Source organism: Musa acuminata, chromosome BXJ2-1 (assembly GCF_036884655.1).
Source record: "Musa acuminata AAA Group cultivar baxijiao chromosome BXJ2-1, Cavendish_Baxijiao_AAA, whole genome shotgun sequence".
Lineage (NCBI taxonomy): Eukaryota > Viridiplantae > Streptophyta > Magnoliopsida > Zingiberales > Musaceae > Musa > Musa acuminata.
This window is the reverse complement of record NC_088338.1, coordinates 3,646,524-3,667,928: the sequence shown is the minus strand read 5'-3', so window position 1 is coordinate 3,667,928 and position 21,405 is coordinate 3,646,524. Positions and strand designations below refer to the sequence as shown.

The following is a 21,405-nucleotide window of genomic DNA, read 5'->3' as shown; positions in this document are numbered from 1 at the left end:
GATATCGATCAGTACACTTTGGTACCAATCAAAACATTGGTATCGTCCCGTAGAAAATGATCCGTTATCTCGATATCTTTTCGGATCAGTACGTATTCTTCGTATCGGATGGTATTATCTCTATTTACTTCTGTTATTTGTTTTACGAAATCATCCTTCGTCTCCTTCTCATAATGTTGCTTTGTTACAAGGTCTTGCGATAGAACGAAGACTACCTCCGTAATAGAAAATAAGAGTATCATATATAAAAAATAAAAATAGAAATATCTTTTGAAAAAACACAAAAACAAAGTTTTAGGAAGATCATCTTTGTATAAATATTGTGTCTATTATTTTTTGAATTTATATTTTTTTATTATTGATTACCTTAATTTTCTTCTCCCACGTGGAAGTTCTTGAAATATATTTATTGAAGTAAATACGCATGCGCATAAATATGAATTGAATTCTAATCGCATTAAAAGTATCAGAATCATAAGATATATATATATATATATATATAGAGGACCATATGGGCTTTTCCTGCAGTCGCCCCACGAGACGGCCCGATCTCGGCTTGTCGACTAGTCACACGGCAGGCCAATCAAGCCGGCGGAGCGCCGCGCATGTCGAGCACCTTCTTCCACGACGGGCGGGCCGAGATCTCCTCCCACCACCTCGCCACGTTCTTCCTGGAGGTGAGCAGCTCCGCCTTGTCCGTGGCGCTAACGATGTAGTGGGCATTGGGGAGGTGGCAGAGATCCGCGAGCGAGAACTCGTCCCCCGCCAGGAACCTGCTCTCCGCCAGCCGCCGCTCGTACACGCCGAGCACCTTTCTCAGCTTCGCTTCGTTCTCTCTGATGGCCGCGGGGTCCTGCTTCAGCCTCATGCTCGGCGCGAACACCAGCTGGAAGACCAAGACGGAGGTGGGGGGATTGAAGCTATGGGCCTCGGCCTCCACCCACTGGTCCACGCGCGCCCGGTCGGCGGCACCGCCGCCTTCTCGGCCGAGCAACGACCGGTTGCCTTGGCCGGCGAACTTGTCGCAGATGTAACGACAGATGGCCCGCGACTCTGCGATGAAGGCAGGTGACGGGTTAGGCTTACAACTACGGATGAAAAGGGATTGGATGTATGAGCGAGCGAAGAGGAGCGTTCACCTACCGAAAAGGGTGGTGCCGTCGCCGTCTTGGAAGGCTGGCACTTGGCCGAATGGCTGTTGCAGGGGGAGGAAGAGAAAGCATTGTTATCACGCAGTCGAAAGAGAAGAGGAGAGAAGAAGAAACCTGGAGCTTGAGGAAGTCAGGAGACTTGTGTTGGGCTTTGGGGAGGTGGATAGGGAGGAGTTGGAAGGGCATCTCCTTCTCTAGGAGGCAAGCCATGACTCTCGACACGGCCGTCGACATGGCCGGCCCGTACACCTTCACGCTCCCCATCTCTCTCTCTCTCTCTCTCTCAAGAAGGAATTCTGGTGGGGATTCGTGCCTATTGATCTTGAAGAGTGATTGGAGAGAGAGATGAGGATGATGCGGGGGAGCTGTGAAGAGTGAGGAATAGCGCACGTCGTCTCCTACGTTGCAGGATGGTGGCCACAATTCACCATATTAGATGGCTAAGAAGTGTCCTGTATTATTATTATTATTTATTTAAGGGTCTTACACACATGATAAGTATATATATGCCTTCTAGGTTTTAATATTAAACATATGTTAGTAAAAGATCTAAATTTATGGAATTTAACCCATATAAATTAAATTTGACGTAATTTTACACTTACCTGTAACATAATCTTTTTCATCCGAATTTGAGATCGATTTTAATGATTTATAGAAAATTTGAGATCAATTTTAACGATTTATAAAAAGTATTCTGACAATGAATCCCATCTTGCCAGTTGGTCACATGAGGGCGATAACATGAAAAAAGTAAGTCAAGTCACCCCATATAGGATAGTGACATGGATACAATTACTACCTGTCAAACCCCACGGATGACAATTCACAAGAGGCCACTTGGACCGACAAAGTCAATCTCCATGGACAGCGATGTACGAGCGACCATTCAAGTCTACCTCCCCTCGATCGACCCCCGTGAACAAAACACTAGGGGTAAGGCATTACGATCGCTACAGGCCTACCGCTCCCATGGACGGAACGCTAGAGGGATGGCATTATAGCCATTACAAATGATTCCCTCGACTAAACAATTATAAAAGCCAACCCCCGACATCAGCCCAAGGGTCAGATATCCTTGACAATAACCCCTTTATACTACATATCACCCCAAAGCTAATTTGAGTGTCGAAGAGGTCGGATTAGAATGCACACTCTACCATTGACCTTTGTGCAAAAACCCAACGACGAGCCAGATTCCACTTAGGCCCAACCTTGGGCCCACCTCGAACACTCGAACTTGGACTCCACCCGAAGATCACCTCGAAGCCGCCCAAGATCAACGGTACTCTCCCCACAGCAATGATGTTACAATTTTGTTATTGTAGTAGTAGTATGTATGTTATTAGAAAAATCACATATATGTTCTTCCAAAAGAAAATTTAATAGACTAATAACTTCCAAAAAATCTAAATTATCATAAAATTCCTATATATATATATATATATATATATATATAGCTAACACTCGATATAAACACCAAAAGAAAACCAATACTTAAGAACAAGCAGAGAGATGTGAAGGTATAGAAGGTTAAATATGCAACAACGGAGGCAAAATATGTATCAGTCCTATGCATCACATACTAACAAAGAACAAAACACATACAGGTAAGTCTAAGAAAAAGAATTGCACCTCTATAATTAAGAACCAGAGAGGAATACAATACAAATTATACACAGTACAGTTTTAGTTTATTTACGACCGCTATCAATGATGCCATTGTTTATCAATTCATAGACAACGGTAAAGATTTAGCGGCCACGATCTAAGAATGGAGAGAAACCAACCTGATGGATATTCCATGAGCCAATCGTCCGATTCATCTCCCACCTGTTCGACAGTTCAAATCCGATTAACCGAAAACTTTTTTGAGGCTGAGGTAGGAAATTTAGGCACACAGATTCAGTGTTTGATGGTAAACCTCTTTAGCAATAAGTTGTAGTATCTGTAGTATTTCTGAGAAATCAGGCCTGTCAGTTGGATCTTGCAGCCAACAGTTCTCCATCAGCTCAGCAAGCTTTGGATGAGCATTCTTTGGGATGGTAGGTCTCAAGCCCTGTAAAGAAAAAAAGGAAATGGAACCACATGTACTACCTGTTGCTGAAACAATGTAAAGAAACATGACATACAGTGATGACTAGTTTTCGAAAAATATGATTATATATATCATAATTTCATAGATGGACATATATACATGAAGGTTTGGTACTGATATAAAGATGCAATTCTTAGGGTACTTTTCCTTTAAGAAAATGCCTAAGCAGCTTTGCAATTAATTTTAGTGTTTTGATTAGAAATTACTAATGAAACGCTTCTGAACACATCACTTGTATTCTCCACACTGACTGAAACACATAAAGAGCCTTATCTGGAATTTTGTGAGCAACTGTTTGTTGAGTGATATATGGTGAAGGAAAAATCTTTAGTGTGAAAGGGGAACAAAGGGGTTATGACTGTTGTTTTCTGGTAAAAATAAAAGGATACACCTATGTGAATGGTACTTTCTAATTTTTTTTCCTTAAATAAGCTTTTATTTCTTTATAAATATTTGAAGTTTTGTCATAAAATTAGCACTTGCACTTTCAAACAAGCTATGGAGTTCATGTGATTATTTCTTCAAACCTAATGAAAGTTACAAGTACAATTCCTAATAAGATGGATTAATCATACAGTCGTCCTATTGCACCCTGCTCTTTTCAAGATACCTCATATAAGGGAATGCATATGTATCAGATAGTATTGTGCTCCCATGTATGTGTTTCATAGGAATACATAATTTATGCCCTTCAGGAGAAGAGCGAAGAGATTTTTTTTTATTGTTTCAACCAAGGTTTAATGTATCATTTATACCGGTCACTGCAGGGCGGTACTTACAGCAACAGTCAATCTATATCAAATTATTTCATCTAGCTTGGTCTCATATGGTTTGTACCTTCCGGGTAAGTTTACCATACAGGATTTATAGGGTGGTAAATAGATCAAAACTGAATTGTCCCAGATGGAAAGTTTACTGTTCAATTCCCTCTCTCTTTGATCTAGGAGGATACTGATCAGTCTTGAGTCAGTACATTGATTTGGACTGGTACCATATTGATCCAACCACCAGCCAGTTTCGGCACCTAAACCTTGGTTTCAACCAAGTGTCTAATATTTAAATGCTTCAACCGAAGAGAGGACTATTTCTACAGCAAATCACATGGTTGATATCACAAAATTAAAGCCAAACCTTTAATCGTAAAAGTTGGCAGTGGTGGCAGGATGCCTTAATAGTATACCTTCTTTTTTTCTGTAGTACGTTAATAATATATTTGTGATGAAAGAAAAAGGATACATGACGAATTCAATGCTTCTTATGTATGAGTACCGTAGATACATTATTTTGGCCATGCAAGTGAAATTGCAGACGAGCATACCTTTTGAACCACGCCAACTGCTGCTTGGAGTGGAGTCAAGTTTTCATATGGGAGCTGGACAGAGAAACAGAATATACACAATAAACTTCATAAATATTTTAAATTTGGACAAGGCGAACAAATAAAAGTTTATACCACACATGTTGAAGTTACCTTAGCTGTAAGAAGCTCCCACAGTACAATTCCGAAGCTAAAAACATCAGCTTTGTGATCATAGGGCTTGTGTTCTATGACCTACATTTTGAGTTAATAAGGAAGGAATTCGTGGATATGTTGGAGATATGAAATACAAAAATTCAAATTTATGGAACCACAAAATGTTTGAGGAACAGCCACCCAACAGTCAAAGAACTAAAACTAAGACAAGGTATTTTATTCAGGGAATCAAGAAAAACCACATAAAGATGCTTAATCCTGTTACAAATGCAGCATTAAGATAAATGAATAGCTAAGCACAATTCCATCACAATATACAGAGAGTATGTTTGAATCCATAGTATCTCGTGTATGTCTCCATATTTTACATCTACAATAGCTTAATTGCATGTGTAGGAATTTTCCTTCATCGTTGTAAAGAAAAGTAATAATAATTCTGATGCTAGTAAATCCCACAGCTTTAGCAGATTTCTAAGCCTCATTCATATGCAAGAGTGCTCAAACAGTGAGCTACTACGCATGCTTGCAAGGGTGGTTATAGATTTTTTGGGAATTGGATTCTCACCTGTGTTTTACTCAAGCTGACATTTGTGCTTCATGTGGCTTATGTGAGTGCTACGCCGAAGGTTGGAAAAATCCACTATCAATACACTTAAATCCCACAGCTTCAGCATATGATACAGTTTCGTTCATCTTCAGAGCAAAGAGAACTCAATTCGTGGGGCAATGAACCTATTTGAAGTGGTTCGTTTCGTACAAGAGGAACCCATGTATGAACAAGGATTGATTTTACTTCCGCACCTACCTACCCTAGGTTGGGGGTAGGTCCGCTAATATTATCTCCTTTGAGGGTAGTTGCTTCGATGCAAATCTCTTGGCTGTCTACGCATCACTCTACCTTTATCACTGAGAGGTAGTTTAGGGGTGTTGTCTAGGTTAGATGCCTCAAGCTTGTCCAAGTTTCATCATGGCCATGGACAGGTCACCTAGTTCAGGTCCATAAGCAATAATGATGGTACCATGAAGAATGAAGACTCGCTTCCGCTATTGCTCTGGTGGGTTCCTTAAACAAATCATTGCTGTGAAATGCCAGCTCATTCTACAAGAAGTATGCAGTTGAAGATCCCATTCTCCTATCATAGCTTGCGAACTCACATTGCATATTCTATTTCACTTCTGAAATAAGGGGTTCTTTTTACCTTCCCCTTGCAGTACTCTATTGTTAGGTGGTCATTGTTGATTCACGTGGGATTCCAATTGCCCCATGCTACTTCAATCAAAGAGTCAGCTAGTAATACGTTCAACTTCTGGAGTTCGCTATCTAGGATAATAACATTTATTTCATGCAGCAATACAATGCTTGTACTCTGGTTTTCATAGTTCGCTGATTCGAATCCAGATCAATCGATCTGGCTTGAGATCACTCCCTCCTAAATCTTGATCTTGAAACATATTGGCACCTTTTTAGCAATGTTAAAATGAAGTCATCTTAATATGCAAAGAAAAAAACTCACAGTGTATACTTATCATGTTACAAGTTAAAAGGAAACTTTATCGGTTTCTGTTTGTTGAAGTCTGGTTCACCAAAAGTCTATGAGGTGAATTGCCCTTTGTATATTGTAATTATTACACAATATTCTGATGTTGTGCATGCAATTATTATAAGTCATATTTTCTATCACAATTTTTTATTATATGTTTATGAATTGAACAAAAATAGACATCTAAACACTTGCTGAAACTTTTACCCGAAGCAGAATTAATTTTGAGCCATAACCTAATACAGCCAACCAACACCAGAAAGAACATAGAACTATAGTTAAGCATATATGCAAGGCTTCCTAGCAAAATACCATTTCAGATTTGTAGAATAACTCAATTTTTTTGACATGAAAGAGAAAAATAAATCAATTAACAAAATTAGGTGTGATAGTTATGTATCTAAACAGAATATAAAATGAACAAAGTTGCAATGTCAATTCTCCTAAATGTCAATGCATATATTTGTTGGCACATATGTTGATTAATAGGTGCACAGTGCCGCTAATGTTCTAAATATCTTCAGATAGTCATGGTGTCCACTCCGAGTATTTGAGGTAAAAGACATCAAGAAGTAAATAAAAATGTTGGAGGACAGTAAATTACCTCAGGAGCCATCCAGCGGTATGTTCCTGTTTCAGCAGTCATAACTCCAGACTCAGCTTTAACACGTGCAACACCAAAATCTGCAACCTTAACAACCTGCCAGAAGAATAAGTTGATTAGTTACTTCTAAGAAAATAAGGTACAGAAGTAAAGCAATGCTTTAGATTGATACAAAGTTACAAGGGCTGAAACATTAGGAGAGATATGGCAAAGCAGTAACTTAAACAGCTAAAACAATCACCTAGACATAACAGGTACATTAAGTGTTGATATGGACATTAAACTAAATGAAGGAAACTAAGTTATGTTTTGCTGAAAAATAAGGGGAAACACATTAGATCAATAATATACATAGATAAAATATTTATTTACATACAAACAATAGCATTGAATATTACAGCTAATGCATCAGAAAGCAACAGGATATACTTGGTGTGCCATGCTCCATTGATATTAATGAAGTAGCTCTACTGAGGTGCCTGTGCAACTGATTGGTTGTCAAATGGGACTATAGGAAGATATGCAGGATGGCCTAACAAGAACAGGTAAATATAGCAAGGTGTAGGTGTTACATTTTTATATTTAAGATACTTGATATCATACCTAGGTGGCGCACCATAAATGTATAAATTAGATACACAAACTAACTATAAAATTGAAGTAGTTAACTCCAACAAATACAGATGTCATGTGGATTCTACTGAGGGAGTTCGTTGATATGGATCCCAAAATTGCTGATTTATACACTAAAACTTCAAACAACGTTACTGCAAGAAGTCGTTCACCAGAACAACTAACCAATCCGACCTACAGCAAGATATATGACCAAAGATCACCCATCATCTCACGTTTCTATTAAGAAAATAATCATGTGTCCATGTCATGAATTCTACTTTTCTTGCCCATAAACAAACATAAATTTCCAAGTTAACGTACAACCAGATTGTTCTTGATCTGCTGGAGAGTATTTGTATGATATGCTAAATGTTAAGCCTGGATGTTTTACTCAACCTGATCATAGCATAAAAGACATCAAAATATTTGAGTTACTGCTCCAAATAACTCAGGAGACTGTCCACTGGCTCTTCTCCACCTAGGCATATTTTACAAACATGTGCTAAACCAAGGTAGAGAGCTACACAGATGGGGCCCATAAACTCACATTTGGTATTAAGACTACAAACAGAAGAAATCCAGAAGTTACATTAATGTATAAATGTGCTGAAATTACTTGCCTCATTCTCATCCATCAGAAGATTGGCAGTCTTTAGATCCCGATGGACAATATTATTTTGGTGCAAGTAGTTCATTCCCCTAGATACATCAATTGCTACTTGGAGCAAAGCTGGAAGCTCAAAGACTCCTTTCTGTTTATGAAGAAAGTCATACACACTTCCCCCTGACATAAATTCTGAAAAGAAAAAAGAAGAAATACATAAATGGTGAAATAATTCATAGAAGCTATACATGTCCATAGCCACACATACTCAAGTTTGACGAGATCTTAGTACCTGTAACAATACAGAAGTTAGGCCTAGTACAAGCACCAATAAACTGCACCACATTCCTGTGGTGTATGTTCCTGCAAAATCAGGAGCAGCAAGAGAGACAATCACAAGTTAAGGAAACATTGATAAAAAAATTTAACAATCTCAAGGAAGCCAAGTTACATGTGATTCAGTGTAGGAGTAATAATGTTCAGGGAAAAACATCATTGGGAAAAGGACAAAAGAATTATTTTCTCTCATTGTTTCATGATAAAAGCAAAGGCAAACCTTAAGAATCCAAATTAAAACAAAAACTAAGATTGTAAATAATTTTGGATTGCACTGCATTTGAACTGAATTCATGCATAAATCTAAATGTTGTTTGATGCACACAATTAGTCAACCCAACAAATTATCTGGTTCCTCAATTTAATGATTTTCCTTTCTTCAAAATAGTTATTCCCCATTAGTTGTTTAAAAGGATAACTTCAATTCCATTTGGAATGTCATCCCGATTTCCAATCCAGCAAATTTCGGTAGAGGCTGGGGTGGGGTGCACCAGAGCTTGGGGATCCTACTAATAGAAGCTAGGTAATAATTCAGAAGACTCAGTTTGATACACAAGTTATTGTATGCACAGAACATCCAAATTCTTAATCAATTTTTTGTCATCTCATTGGAAAGCCTATGCTTGTACTTGTATTAGTGCATTTTCATAATAATCAAGTAAATTTTGGAAGCTGTTATATTGTGACTACCAAATACCAAATACATTGCAACAAAAAGCACATACACACAGCATGTGATCACAAAACACAGCCGAATATAGCAGAAGACATCTACATATGTAGTACACTTTGTGTGGAAGTGTAACTAAGCATATACACAAAAAGTACATACACAAAGCATGATAATCATCTACATATCTACAATTTTTGGTAGCACATGTATTCACTCAGGCCATTACAAATGGGGGTCATAATTAGCTCTTATGGCAGGAATGATAATTAGTTAAAAGATTTGAGTATCCTTTACTAACCGCATGATGAAGACTTCCTGTGCAAATTCTTGCTGCATGTCTACATTTACACTCTCGGGCTTTAGTACTTTAATTGCTATGTCCTGGCTATTGTATGTTCCATGATAACTGGAAAAGGATAACACTAGTAATTACATGATAAACATCTTATTAGTTTAACCCAATTCCTCAATTGGTCAACTACTGAAACATACAGATCACCATGTGATCCAGATGCTACTTTATTTCCAAAGTTGAGCTGTTGAAAATCAATCTCCCATACTTCAGTCCCATCTGTTGGTATTTGTACATGGTTAGGCAGAGAGTCGAATCCACACTGTGCATTCTCATTTAGAGGAGACCATGGATGAGACTTTGACCAAGCTTGTCTCTGCAAAGGAAGTTGCCGAACAAATTTAGATATTAACAAAGGAGACATCATAACCAGACAATCTCATGGAGTTGGAGAATTATATAAAAAAGACTATGTATTAGAAGCTACATGAAAATAAAAAACTATGATATATAGAATAATCAACCCACTAAACCACATATTCAGGTTCAGTGCACTATTGTTTCCCTCAGCAATTGTATTGATCATGCATTCATAGATAACAATAGTTACAAATATAAGATCTATTCAACCTCATTATAACAATAGTTACAAATAGCTTCACAAATAATGGGGTCAATGAGGTTTCAAAACAAAGGGAAAAATAGAACTAGAGAAGGAAGCTTACCCCCATCTTGTGAATTTCCTTCTGCAATGAATCCCTAAGCTGCTTGGTTTCCTACAAAATTAAAGAGCAGTAACTAAGCATTCATCTATGACGATTAAAGGAATAAATAATAAAATAAACAACAATTACACAGTGCCTTACAACATGAACTTAGAATAATGACAAGTCGATTAGCATCACATTCTAATAAAAAACAACAAAATACTGTACAATACAGTGAAAATTTTGAACTGCTTTCACAATCAAGCAATAACAATAATAAATGATATGAATTAGACTCATCTTGAAAGTTATTAACTTGTCAAACCCCTAGTAATATATTAAGATATAGATCTAAGGATTCTAGTCAATAACATTTTTTTATACCAATCTCGTAATATATAATTGTTTCAGAAAAAAAAAGTTAACCACAAAATGTTCATTCAAATATTGGTATGAGCCCTTAATAAAATATTTTAAAGAAAAACTAATTTTGAATTGCAGCCTACCAAACACTTGAAAATTCTAGAAATCGATTACTAATGTGAGACTTAGTAGTAGTGCTTTTGAGTCACCAGTTCCCTCCTCACTAACACCAGGAAAATTTAGTTTAGCTCATTGGATTAACTACCACTTAATAGTTCCCATCATATTCACAACCTATATCAATATTTCAGCTATATAGAATTTTCAACATTTATGACTATTTGTAATATCATAGTGCAAGGTCATATCTACCTATGGCTATACATGTGTGGTCAAGAACTCAAGCAGTAAGGGTTCAGTTACATCCTCAAAACTTCAGCTATCCTTAAGAATATGCACCTCTCCAGAACAAACAACAAATACGTAACACCTGCATCAAAGAGTAATTCACATGCATCACACATGCCCGACATTATTTCTACCAACTAATAACCATGTAAATGATTGCAAATATTGTGCATGTATATCCTGATATACAAATAGTAAAATATATAAATCAGAATGTAAGTTATGCAAGTACATAAACTCTTAGAATAAGTTAGTATTCTTCAAGAAGGATACATGACATAAATACAACAGTGCAATTAGGTTTATATGAGCAAAATAGTATAGGATGTACCTCATAAGGCCAACCATCAACAACAAACACATCCAACGAATAACCATCACTTGTTGAAAATGCATGTGCCTCGTGAATGTTTAGGCCAAGCTCCGCGAGCAAAAAGGTCAGCTGTAAGTACAAAAATAAATAGGTTTTAAAAAATATATACTTCACGGGTTCACCCTACAAACAAAACTGAAGAACTAGGTAACGTTTATCTATGATTAATTTATTCAATATAGTACCATGCTATAGCAGCTAAAAACCAGTGGAAAGAAGAATTGTTAAGAGGGATTGTGAAGCATGTAGTTTTCAGTGCTATAAACTCATCCATACAAAGATATATATTCCGATTACAATCGTACAGCACATATACAGTGGAACTATCTGAGAGTTAAATTGAGAAACATGTTCTTAGAACTTAAATATAGATTGGTATGCATACCAATCAATTGCCTTGAAATTTTTTTATAAGTACTGTATTACTCTCTCAAGTTGTATGTTTGCAGAACATTCAACTTGAACATTACATTGTATGCCAAAATATGGCTTCCATCATAAAATGAAAAACCAGATAAATAAGTTCTTATAAGTTCTGAAGCAATCCGTCTGATTCCACGAAAGTCACAACTCGTAGGTTACAAAAGATATTAATTAATTATCCTAATTTAAAAAATCACTGGAAGTAACCAGAGAAAGTCAACAGCCAATTAAACTAAAATAACAAGGCATTGGTTAGTGTTAGAATTATTTTATTGTGACAACTTATAACTGAATAGTTAAAACCAGAGCGACAAACACACAAAAGGAAAAAAGTGTTGCTGAAGAACAAATTCACCACAAGTTTATCTTTACAGAAAAAAAAAAATACAAATAATATCAAAAAAGATGAAATATGCTTTGAAGTCTAGTTCATCAGAAGAAGAAATAGGATGATCTTGTACTCCACCCCGAAAAGACAATTAAGATATATTCAGAATTTTATGCAAAGCTAGACTCTGATAAAGATGCATTGCCTGACAACAGCTTTATCGAGTTAAAACAGCCTCTGAAAGACAGGGCAATGATCGACTCAAAACCATCAAGCTTATTTCATGATTTGAAGAACTATCCACTCACATTCCATCAAAAAGACAATTGAACTACATAGCAAAATCTCTCTCAGTCTGCTGATCATTGCAAGAACCAAATTTGATGACATCAAAAAGGATGGATGATTGTCACCAATGATTTAAATAACGGTCCAATACTAGTTCCAAAAGGCCATCAGACTAGTATGATACAGGTATATCAAATAGTATACCGACATGGACACCGACTTGCATTGTACAGTTTCAGAAATTGGGATTGGGGTTGGGCAGAACTTATGCTGAGATTATTTCACTCAGAACAATCACTCAATGCTGGCTTGACTGAACCGTGCTGATTTCTTCCGAACCTTATATATTTTTCCATACTGTTTATGACTTATCTGTTGTACCACTTGACTTGTTGAAACACTTATGTTGGCCCCTTATAACCACCAATTGTGATGCAGGAAGCTGCCAGGGTAACTACTGGAGTAGCATTAAATACTTGTAGTCACTAGTGAAACCAGTGAATATCATTTTTATGAATGACGAAGCTCTATGCCATAAAGATACAAACCTTGAACAAAATATCACATTGATAAATCATCGGAAAATGACTGCAACAAGCGAAAAGACATTCACTAATTATTCACAGGAGTAGCTTGAAATTGCAAACATGTAGTATGAAAACAATGTACTACTACTAAGGACCAACTGGGATGTAGATAGTTTACCAAACTTAGAAGCTTTGGCTTGTCATGTGTGGAAAAGGTGATTTCATGCAAGGGCCTGTAACAAAATAAGTTAGTATTTTATAGTGCAAAGAAATATGAGATAAATGGCATCGAAAGATATGCACATAGTCTTGTGTTCTTTCAGAGATAATAACATATATCAGGGACACAAAATCTTGGGTCCATGGCTAAAATTTGAAAGAGAAGTCCTACTAGAACTTAGTAATAAGAATAGAAGACTGAAACACAAAGTGCCCAGAGCTGAGTTGTTGGACATTAGTTACAAAAGTAACTGACACCAAAAACTTGCATGACTAATCAATTCTTGATAAGTTAATGCTATTGTTAATTTGCAAATAAGGTTGTGACAAATGGGATGGCCAACAAAGAATATAGTTAAAAGTTACTGATCATCAGAACTGAAAAATCCAACTCGTGATAAGAACAATGCTCAAACAAACTTAACTTGCATCAATATGCCCAAACAGAAAACTATAAAGAAACAAGAACAAAGGTTCCTGTGACTTTATCAGGAATATATGTCATCAAGCATCAAGATATACTACGGCCAGTGGAATCAAGATCTTTGAAACCTCTAGAAATGTTAATGGGACCTGCCAGGACAAATTTCACTGTGTTTATAATTTATACATAAAATGAAGTCAAGGTCTTTTGTTATACACTTAAAATCATGAAACAACATGAAAAAAGAAGTAAATAAAAACCTGAGATGCTGTATAGCTTTTGCAACACTAGCTCCATCTTGAACCTGTTGCCTGCTGCCTTCAGAAGCAAGAGCCTCGAGATTGGGCGATGAACCAAAGAGCGGAGGAGGATGAACACTAAATATAGTATTGTGTGTACATGATTAGGCACAAGAAAAAAAAGTGAATATCTAAGAATACATAAGTCAGGCAGCAAGTGAAGGACATTCTATTGAGTAGGAAAACAGAGAAAGAACTGCACCCTTGCCTAAAGCAAGTTGAATCAGACTGAGCATGTCCTGTTCTTGGTGCATCAGAATCAGAAGAATCAACTTGCTTTCCTTCAGGAAATGGAGGGACCTAAAGAACAATTGATTAAGATATACAGCAACAAATAGACTATGACAGAGTATAGAAAAGGATAAACATACTAGATACAGCTAGTCAAAGGTAATTATTCATCAAATCCTATTATTATAAGGTAATATTCATAAGAAATCCAAAATTTTTATGTTCATGGTCCAGGCAAGGTGAAAAACGTCAGTTAACAAAAACAAGATTATAGACTCAATGAAGCCATATGATCTTGCTAATAATAAACATCTCCTTTTTTCGAATGTAAGATTTTCTGACTTACAACAATGTAAAATGCTTGAATCAATAGGACTGTTAGTTCTCTGGATACTAAACAATGATCATTAGCAAATATCAAAAATTAATAATGGAGGAGGGAGTAAATGTAATACCTCGGTTCAGTCCCACATTGGAAGCACAAAATATTCAGATAGAATTATAAGTGCTAGATGGATTTATCACTATTAACTTAGGTCTAGGTATTTTGAGCTGGTGGTTCGAATTTGACAAACTTAATGGGTAAGTTATCTCATCAAAGGCAACCTAATATTATGCATAGTGAGGGGTTTGAGTAGGAAAAAACTACTCATAAATGACATTAGATGACACATCATGATATAGAGCTGCTATTGGGCTTGGCCTCACATGCACTATTTTAAGATTTAATTTTGGACTACCACCGCGTTGGAATAGGCCTCACATGCACTACATTAGAATTTGATTTTGGGATATATTGTTCATTGGCGGGAACATCAAGTCCTAGTTTAATCCCAAAAGTAGGAGAAGTTTTCAATGCACTTAAAAAGTGCTAGATGAGTCTACTATCATTAACTTGGACTTCAGTATTTTGGACCAGTAGTTCAGCTCAATAAAATTGATGAGTCGATTATCCCATCAAGTTAGATCATGACAATACAATTTCATAAATATTGCTTTAGATATGAGAGAAAACACAGGCGACCAGCATAAGGCATGTGCTTTAACTTTTAAAAGGGAACTTCAACCTAAATGTGTAAGAGGGGCATTGATAAAGGCAACAAAAAATCAGGCCTTAAAGTTAAGCTTGTGAATTGTGTAAAGATATATTTGTGCATATATACATGTATAGGTGTCTAAATATAAAAGTTTAGCAATTTTGTTTAGGAAACCAGCAAAACTAGTTGCATGAAATTCCTGCTTCATAATTCAACTATTTAGTTTCTGTCCATGCTAATTGAAGTAGTCAAGAGCTCCAAATTTCTAAGTTGTTCACATCTTAATTTTAACAATTTTAAATTTTGGCAGGTCATAAGTGTTAACCAAAGTTAAAGTTAAGCTTATTCAATAATGTACCTAATCAAGGCTATGTTGGAGACCATATTTTTATTTTAGATATAACATATATCATAAATTTTTTTTCATCTGTAGCATTTTGCTAATTTTTCCAAGCCAGACATGATTAGAGAAAAGGGTCGCCCACTGCAGAAGACATCTACTATGGCAGACTTTGGAAGGGTTGATCTATGTCAAATTTACGTTTGCAAGCAACGAAGTTATTCCTATGACTCGAACCTGGGTCACTTAGATCACAAAGAAAAGAAAACCCTACAGTGACACCTAGCTCGCCCTCTCAGTCATAATTTAATATTTTTAACCAGATAGCTAGGTTATGGCATTTAATTAATATAACTGTTCTCAAGAGAATAACAAATAATTAAATAAATGGAGAAACTCTACCATGACCCATGCAAACAAAAATCAAATAATAGATGCAAATGACTACCCAAAAGAACAAGTTTTCAGAAGTTTCTAGAAGCTACACAGTAAATGCATGACAAATCATACAACATTAGACATATAAACAGAACGAGATGTGATATAATCACTAACTAACCTATAAATTGATTTTGAATTTATAATCAAAATCTGATGTTCAAACGAAGGAAGAGCTGTTGAAACTCTTACCTGCACCAAGCGCACAGCAAAGACAGGCCCGTTGGCAGGTTCTTGAGCCAGTTCCAGCAACTTTTTATGTGTCAGCACATCTTCTGCCCTCTCCACGTTTACATCCAAGGCATAACTGCAACAGGAAAAAGTCACATATCAGCAGTTAGCTTGGTAAAAGAAATCATGGCAACATGTTCAACCAAAATCAACCATAAAAATGCTCTGACGACTTTACTAGCACATTCACATACCCACAAATGGCCAATTCCTAGACAGGTAATTCCATAGAACTATAATGAAACTACTCGCAGGACCAACAGAACATTAGAACCTAATAAGAATCATAAATTCAACTAAGCAAATCCTCGGGACAAGTAGCTGGAATACATTCCGGCAAGCACCACCACTGCGTGAACTATATGTGCAACGAGTATCACAAGAACAAAACTTTACCAAGAAAGGCTACTCAAGAACCATGGTTGAGGGCCCCAATCGATGAAAACGTAGGATCAAAAGGTCAACGAGTAAGTGGCGCCAAACATGTTCCGGTAAAACGAAAAGGGAAAATTTTGCAACAGCAGAAGGGACGTGAAACATCCACCGTTCCGGAAGACGATTGAAGTGGTTGAGCAACCCGTCCTCGAAGGACGGGGACAGCACCTCCGGCCGCCCGGCCTTCCTCAGGCGGCGAAGGACCTCGGCGTACGCCTCCAACTTGTGGCGCTGCTGCTGCTGCTGCTGCTGCTGCTGGCGGCGGGGGTGGGTCCGTGACGAATCCACCCCGGCGCGACTGCTGCAGCTCTCGGGCGTGTCCTTCATCGCCATCCGCAGAGTCGAACGTCAAAAGTCGAATCTTGGCTCATTAATTGCGCTATTGTTCGCAGAAAAAAAAATATCCGTCTTTTAGGGGTCGGAGGGGTCGGGGTGGGGGGTGTGTGGTGGGCGTCGCCATCGGCCATGATTCACGTGAGACGAGGCGAGCAGGAGAGGAGGAGGAAGGGAGAAAGGATCGGCTATTGAAAGGGAAGGCAACGGAAGAGGACAACAGAGAACGGGCGAGATAATATGAAGCAGATGGGGAGCAGCGACTGTGAAAGCGGCGGCAGGGGATTAAATTGTAAGGCTATTAACTATTATGAGAATATATTAGTTAGATATCCGCATTTATTATTATTATTTGAGCGATTTTCTTAAAAAAAATATCTTTATTTTGATTTTTTAAACAGTTATCTCATTTTAAATTTTTTCAACTCATACCCGTAATTAATAGACTACTCAAATTATCCCTCTTCCATCATCGTTGCCATCGTCGGTTGTCTCGTCGAACCCACCATCGTCTCCTCCTCCCTGTGTTGCCTCTACCATCACCCTGCACCGCCTCTCCTATCCTTTGTCTCGTTATAATTGTCGCATGTAGCCCTCACGTGAGGAAGGAGAGGGCGCGAGAGCCGTCGTTGGCCCTCTACTCCACCGAAGTCATTTGATAAGATCCTAAGGTTTTATCATAAAAGAAGATAAAGAAAATGGATGATCATTTCGAACGGATTGACCTCCTTGATCACTTTGAGGGGATCGATCTCCTAGGGTTTGCCAAAAGACTAGAATAATATTTCATAGATAGATGAAAAGAAACAGAGACATCCATATTTATAGAGTTCCACCCCTGAATCCATCAAGACTTGGACTTCTAATAAATAAATAAATAAATATCAAATAAACCTCTATCCGACTCTTATTAAATTAGACAAACTTAATAAAATATTATTCAAAGCTCAGGATCCTAACGTAATCGTCTTCAACCCTCGCGTGAGGAAGGAGGAGGTTCGAGCATATGGCAATAAGTCCAACGGGGCAAATGGCGACAACAGAACAGAAAGCTGGCAGCACTATTGCGCCCCCTCCTTCCTCATGCGAGGGCTCTGGATGGTGGCTCCAATTGGGCAGAGCGGAGGAGAGGGGAGGCGGTGTAAGGCATAGGGGCGATGGTGAAAGTGGCACAAGACGATGGTGCAAGGAGGAGGAGGCGATTGTAGGTCTGACGGGGCAGCCAGTGATGGCAGTAGAGAAGGAGGCATGGTGGGAGAGGGGTAGAGGATGCAGGGTAATTTATGTATTTAAAATTAACGATATGGTTTGAGAAAAACTAAAATGGGCTAATTGTTTGGAAAATATCCTAAATAAAAATATTTTCTAAAAAAATCGTTCTTATTATTTTATAATAAATAAATATAAACATTATAAGATTTTTAATATATATATATACAGATTGCTTTTTAATTCAATCCAAACTCAAGCATTTATAAAATTATTTTTAATTAATTTTTAGATCATTTTTACGTACTATGATAATCCGATGAAGTTCTCAGATCTAATGATAATTTGACTTGTCAATGATTTATTAAAACAAGTATAGTACTTATAATAGAGGAAAAGGATGCTCGCACACAAAGGAATAGAAAATCTAGACTTGTAATTATATATTGTTGAAGATAATTTCCAAGTAAAAAGTCAATGAAGCTCTAATTAACAAAGAAATTAAGCACAGTCTCTGTCTTTATCATGTTGATGTATTGAGATTTGGCAGTATCATTTTGATACTGACAATGAAATAGTAATCGATAGAGATAATATTTTTTAGATAGTGAAGATGGGATTCGAAATCTAAGAACTTGGATGATCTATTAAAGTCTTGGTATCGTACATCCTTGATGATTCATCAATATTTTGAATCAACTGAAGTTGGTATTTGCCATCATAAAGTTAAAATCCAACTTTCCCCTTTTTGTTTGTCCTTTGGGACTTCTTGATGTATGAAAATAATCCAAATTTTCATGATGTTTTGTAAGGTTTCATGACTTAATCATGCTTAAAATATCAGTTGTGCATATTAATTTCACAGTTGTCATTTTGATTTGACAATATAGTTCACAACATTGACTTCATTTTTTTTTTCTGAAATACTTGTTTTGGATGAGTTATTTGATTCTAATCCAACCTATTTTATATTACTTCCAAGCTTATACATTCTATATTAAGAAATCTAATCACAAAATATGGAGCTCAGATAAAAATAATATGTTATCTTAAAAAATTAATAGTCTATACCTAAGATATCATTATTAGTTTTAAAGGAACCATCCATCATATTTCAACAAAACTAAAAATAATTATCATTTGAAAGTTAAGATTAAATCTCTCCTCAATGGTAATTGTAATAATTTTGCATTGGAATAAAAAAAATGGTTGGACTTTATGATTACAAACGTCACAATCACTATGATGTTCAGATCCATGAGATTTTTATTCCCTTTATTTCTTTCAATTATTCTATGAATAAGTTATTCCCAACTAGTAATTCTAATAATTTTGCATCAATGGATTTCAGCACTACTAACTAGTAATTCCCAACTAGTAATTCTAATTCATCCACTAGATTCCTATTCCCCAAATTTCCCACAATTCTTTTAGAAATAAGTCATTTCTAATAATTATAATAAAAGATATTAGTCAGATTACTTTGAATAAGCCTTTTATTTTTATTTTTTCCTGTTTAATACCCCTTCTTTTCGATTATTTTCGTATTGTATCTCTTATTTTCTAAAGAACAAAATTACCCTTAACCTTGACCCGTCGATTGTCGTCGTCACACTCGCCTCTCACCATCCTTTGTCGTCTTCACCCCTCGTTGCTGTCTACCACCTCTACCTCGTCATGAGGTCTCGTCATTCTCGTCTCTCTTCTCCTTTTTTTCTGTCGCTCTTGCTAATCATCAACCTCACCTCATTCATGCACCATTGTCTTCATCGTCATATCCTCCATCCACCTTGTTTGTGCACCATGATGATCATCGAGCACTAGTCACCCTCTATGTTGCTCTACACATAGTGGTCCCCCTCCTCCTCCCGAGGGTCATCGACAAGGCATCTTATCCTCTGTGTTTAGAGTTTTGCCACGAAGATGAGTAATGTCTCGTCACCTCCATCTAACACTCTTGTCACAAGATAAAAGTTTTTTTCATCTCTTATTGTAGGTGCATGGGAGACAAGGGCAAGAGTGCATGAGCGAGGATGACGAGAGTGCACCGATGAGGGCACACGAGCAAGGACGATAATGAAAACGAGAACACGTGAGCAAGAATGATGACGAGAGTGAGGGCATACAAGCAAGGACAATAAAAAGCAGATACAACAATCAGCAAAGGTGGGGTGGCCTTGCAATAGAGGTGGCAAGCGACACTAGGGGTAGAGGCGATGGGGCAAATGCGATGACCGATAGGGCAAGGCGAGAAGCAATTTCATCTCTTGGAAAATAAGAGGTGCGCTTGAATAAATAGAAATAGGAGGTTGATTAGGGAAAAAACAAAAAAGAAAATAAGAGATTTTTTTTAAGGTATTTGCCCATGGATATTTACGAAAGTAACGATCATGACCTTTGTTCTTGATTAGGACGATCTCCACCGTCGGTTAACTCCTGTTAACCACCGCTCGTTCGCCTACATCCATGCCATGTCGGCAAATACCATCACCTTATCACATCTCGTTTCAGCCTATAGAAGCAGCCCGATACGATTTCCCCTCCTCTCTCCGCCACCCATTGCAGCGCCCACCGCCCCCGCTCTCTCTCTCTCGATTGGCTCAGACACGATCTCATCATCTACTTTCTCTTTCTCTCTCAATAGATATATGTAGCCTACCACTGCAACCTCGGTTGAAGAAGACGGTAACAGCGTGAGCAATGGCCAGCATGACCACCACAGCAGTCACCATCCCCTCCTTCACCGGTCTCAAGGCAACCGCCGCAAGGTCCGGCGCCATCGTTGCCGTGGCGGGCCCCAGGGCGAAGGTGGCCGGCGTGTCCGCGAGGGCCTCCCTCAAGGAGGTGAAAGTGGCGGCCGTGGCCGCGGCCGCGGCCGCCAGCGCGCTGCTCGCGACGGGCAACGCGCTGGCCCTCGAGGTGCTGCTGGGGGGCAACGACGGGTCGCTGGCCTTCGTGCCAGGCGAGTTCAGCGTGGCCGCCGGGGAGGCGATCGTGTTCAAGAACAACCAGGCCTTCCCCCACAACGTCATCTTCGACGAGGACGAGATCCCCAAGGGCGTCGACGCCGCGGCCATCTCCATGAGCGAGGAGGACCTACTCAACGCCCCCGGGGAGACCTACTCGGTGACCTTGAACGAGAAGGGCACCTACACCTTCTACTGCTCGCCGCACCAGGGAGCAGGAATGGTCGGAAAAGTCACAGTCAACTGATGCCTAGTCTGCCACCGCCGCCTCTCCTTTCCTCTCCTCTCCTCTCCTCTTCTCTTCTGTGTCAAATGGAAGAAGAATTCGAGTAGTGTTTTGCTCACTACTCATCTGTATATTTGTCTTGACATTTATTATCAATAATAATTCTGTTGTATGAAGCTATCTTCTGATGAAAAAGAAATTGATGATCCATG

The 21,405-nt window shown here is 38.0% G+C and overlaps 2 protein-coding genes across 4 annotated transcripts; one reads left to right on the top strand and one right to left on the bottom strand.

Moving 5' to 3' along the window:
• Positions 1-437: 437 nt before the first annotated feature.
• On the bottom strand, positions 438-16,980 carry LOC103985404 (serine/threonine-protein kinase STY46). 3 transcript variants are annotated; one of them, XM_065092324.1, is made up of 19 exons: positions 16,569-16,866; positions 15,986-16,100; positions 13,950-14,047; positions 13,709-13,825; positions 12,984-13,038; positions 11,198-11,308; positions 10,114-10,164; positions 9,589-9,764; positions 9,395-9,502; positions 8,380-8,450; positions 8,104-8,279; positions 6,869-6,964; positions 4,721-4,801; positions 4,568-4,621; positions 3,076-3,210; positions 2,942-2,984; positions 1,266-1,549; positions 1,144-1,195; positions 438-1,053 (listed from the first exon to the last, which is right to left on the bottom strand). In XM_065092324.1, exons 1-19 carry the CDS (start codon positions 16,790-16,792, stop codon positions 584-586), a joined length of 2,517 nt encoding a protein of 838 aa, XP_064948396.1. In that variant the 5' UTR covers positions 16,793-16,866; the 3' UTR covers positions 438-583. The 3 variants fall into 3 exon arrangements, with proteins under 3 accessions (XP_064948396.1, XP_064948397.1, XP_064948398.1); XM_065092325.1 differs by having other exon boundaries at positions 13,956-14,047; positions 16,569-16,865; XM_065092326.1 differs by lacking the exons at positions 438-1,053; positions 1,144-1,195; positions 1,266-1,549 and having other exon boundaries at positions 2,702-2,984; positions 13,956-14,047; positions 16,569-16,980.
• Positions 16,981-20,579: 3,599 nt separating this feature from the next.
• On the top strand, positions 20,580-21,369 carry LOC103985417 (plastocyanin). The gene has a single exon (XM_009403105.3). The coding sequence runs from the start codon at positions 20,702-20,704 to the stop codon at positions 21,212-21,214; it is 513 nt and encodes a 170-aa protein (XP_009401380.2). The 5' UTR covers positions 20,580-20,701; the 3' UTR covers positions 21,215-21,369.
• The last annotated feature ends 36 nt before the right edge of the window (positions 21,370-21,405 follow it).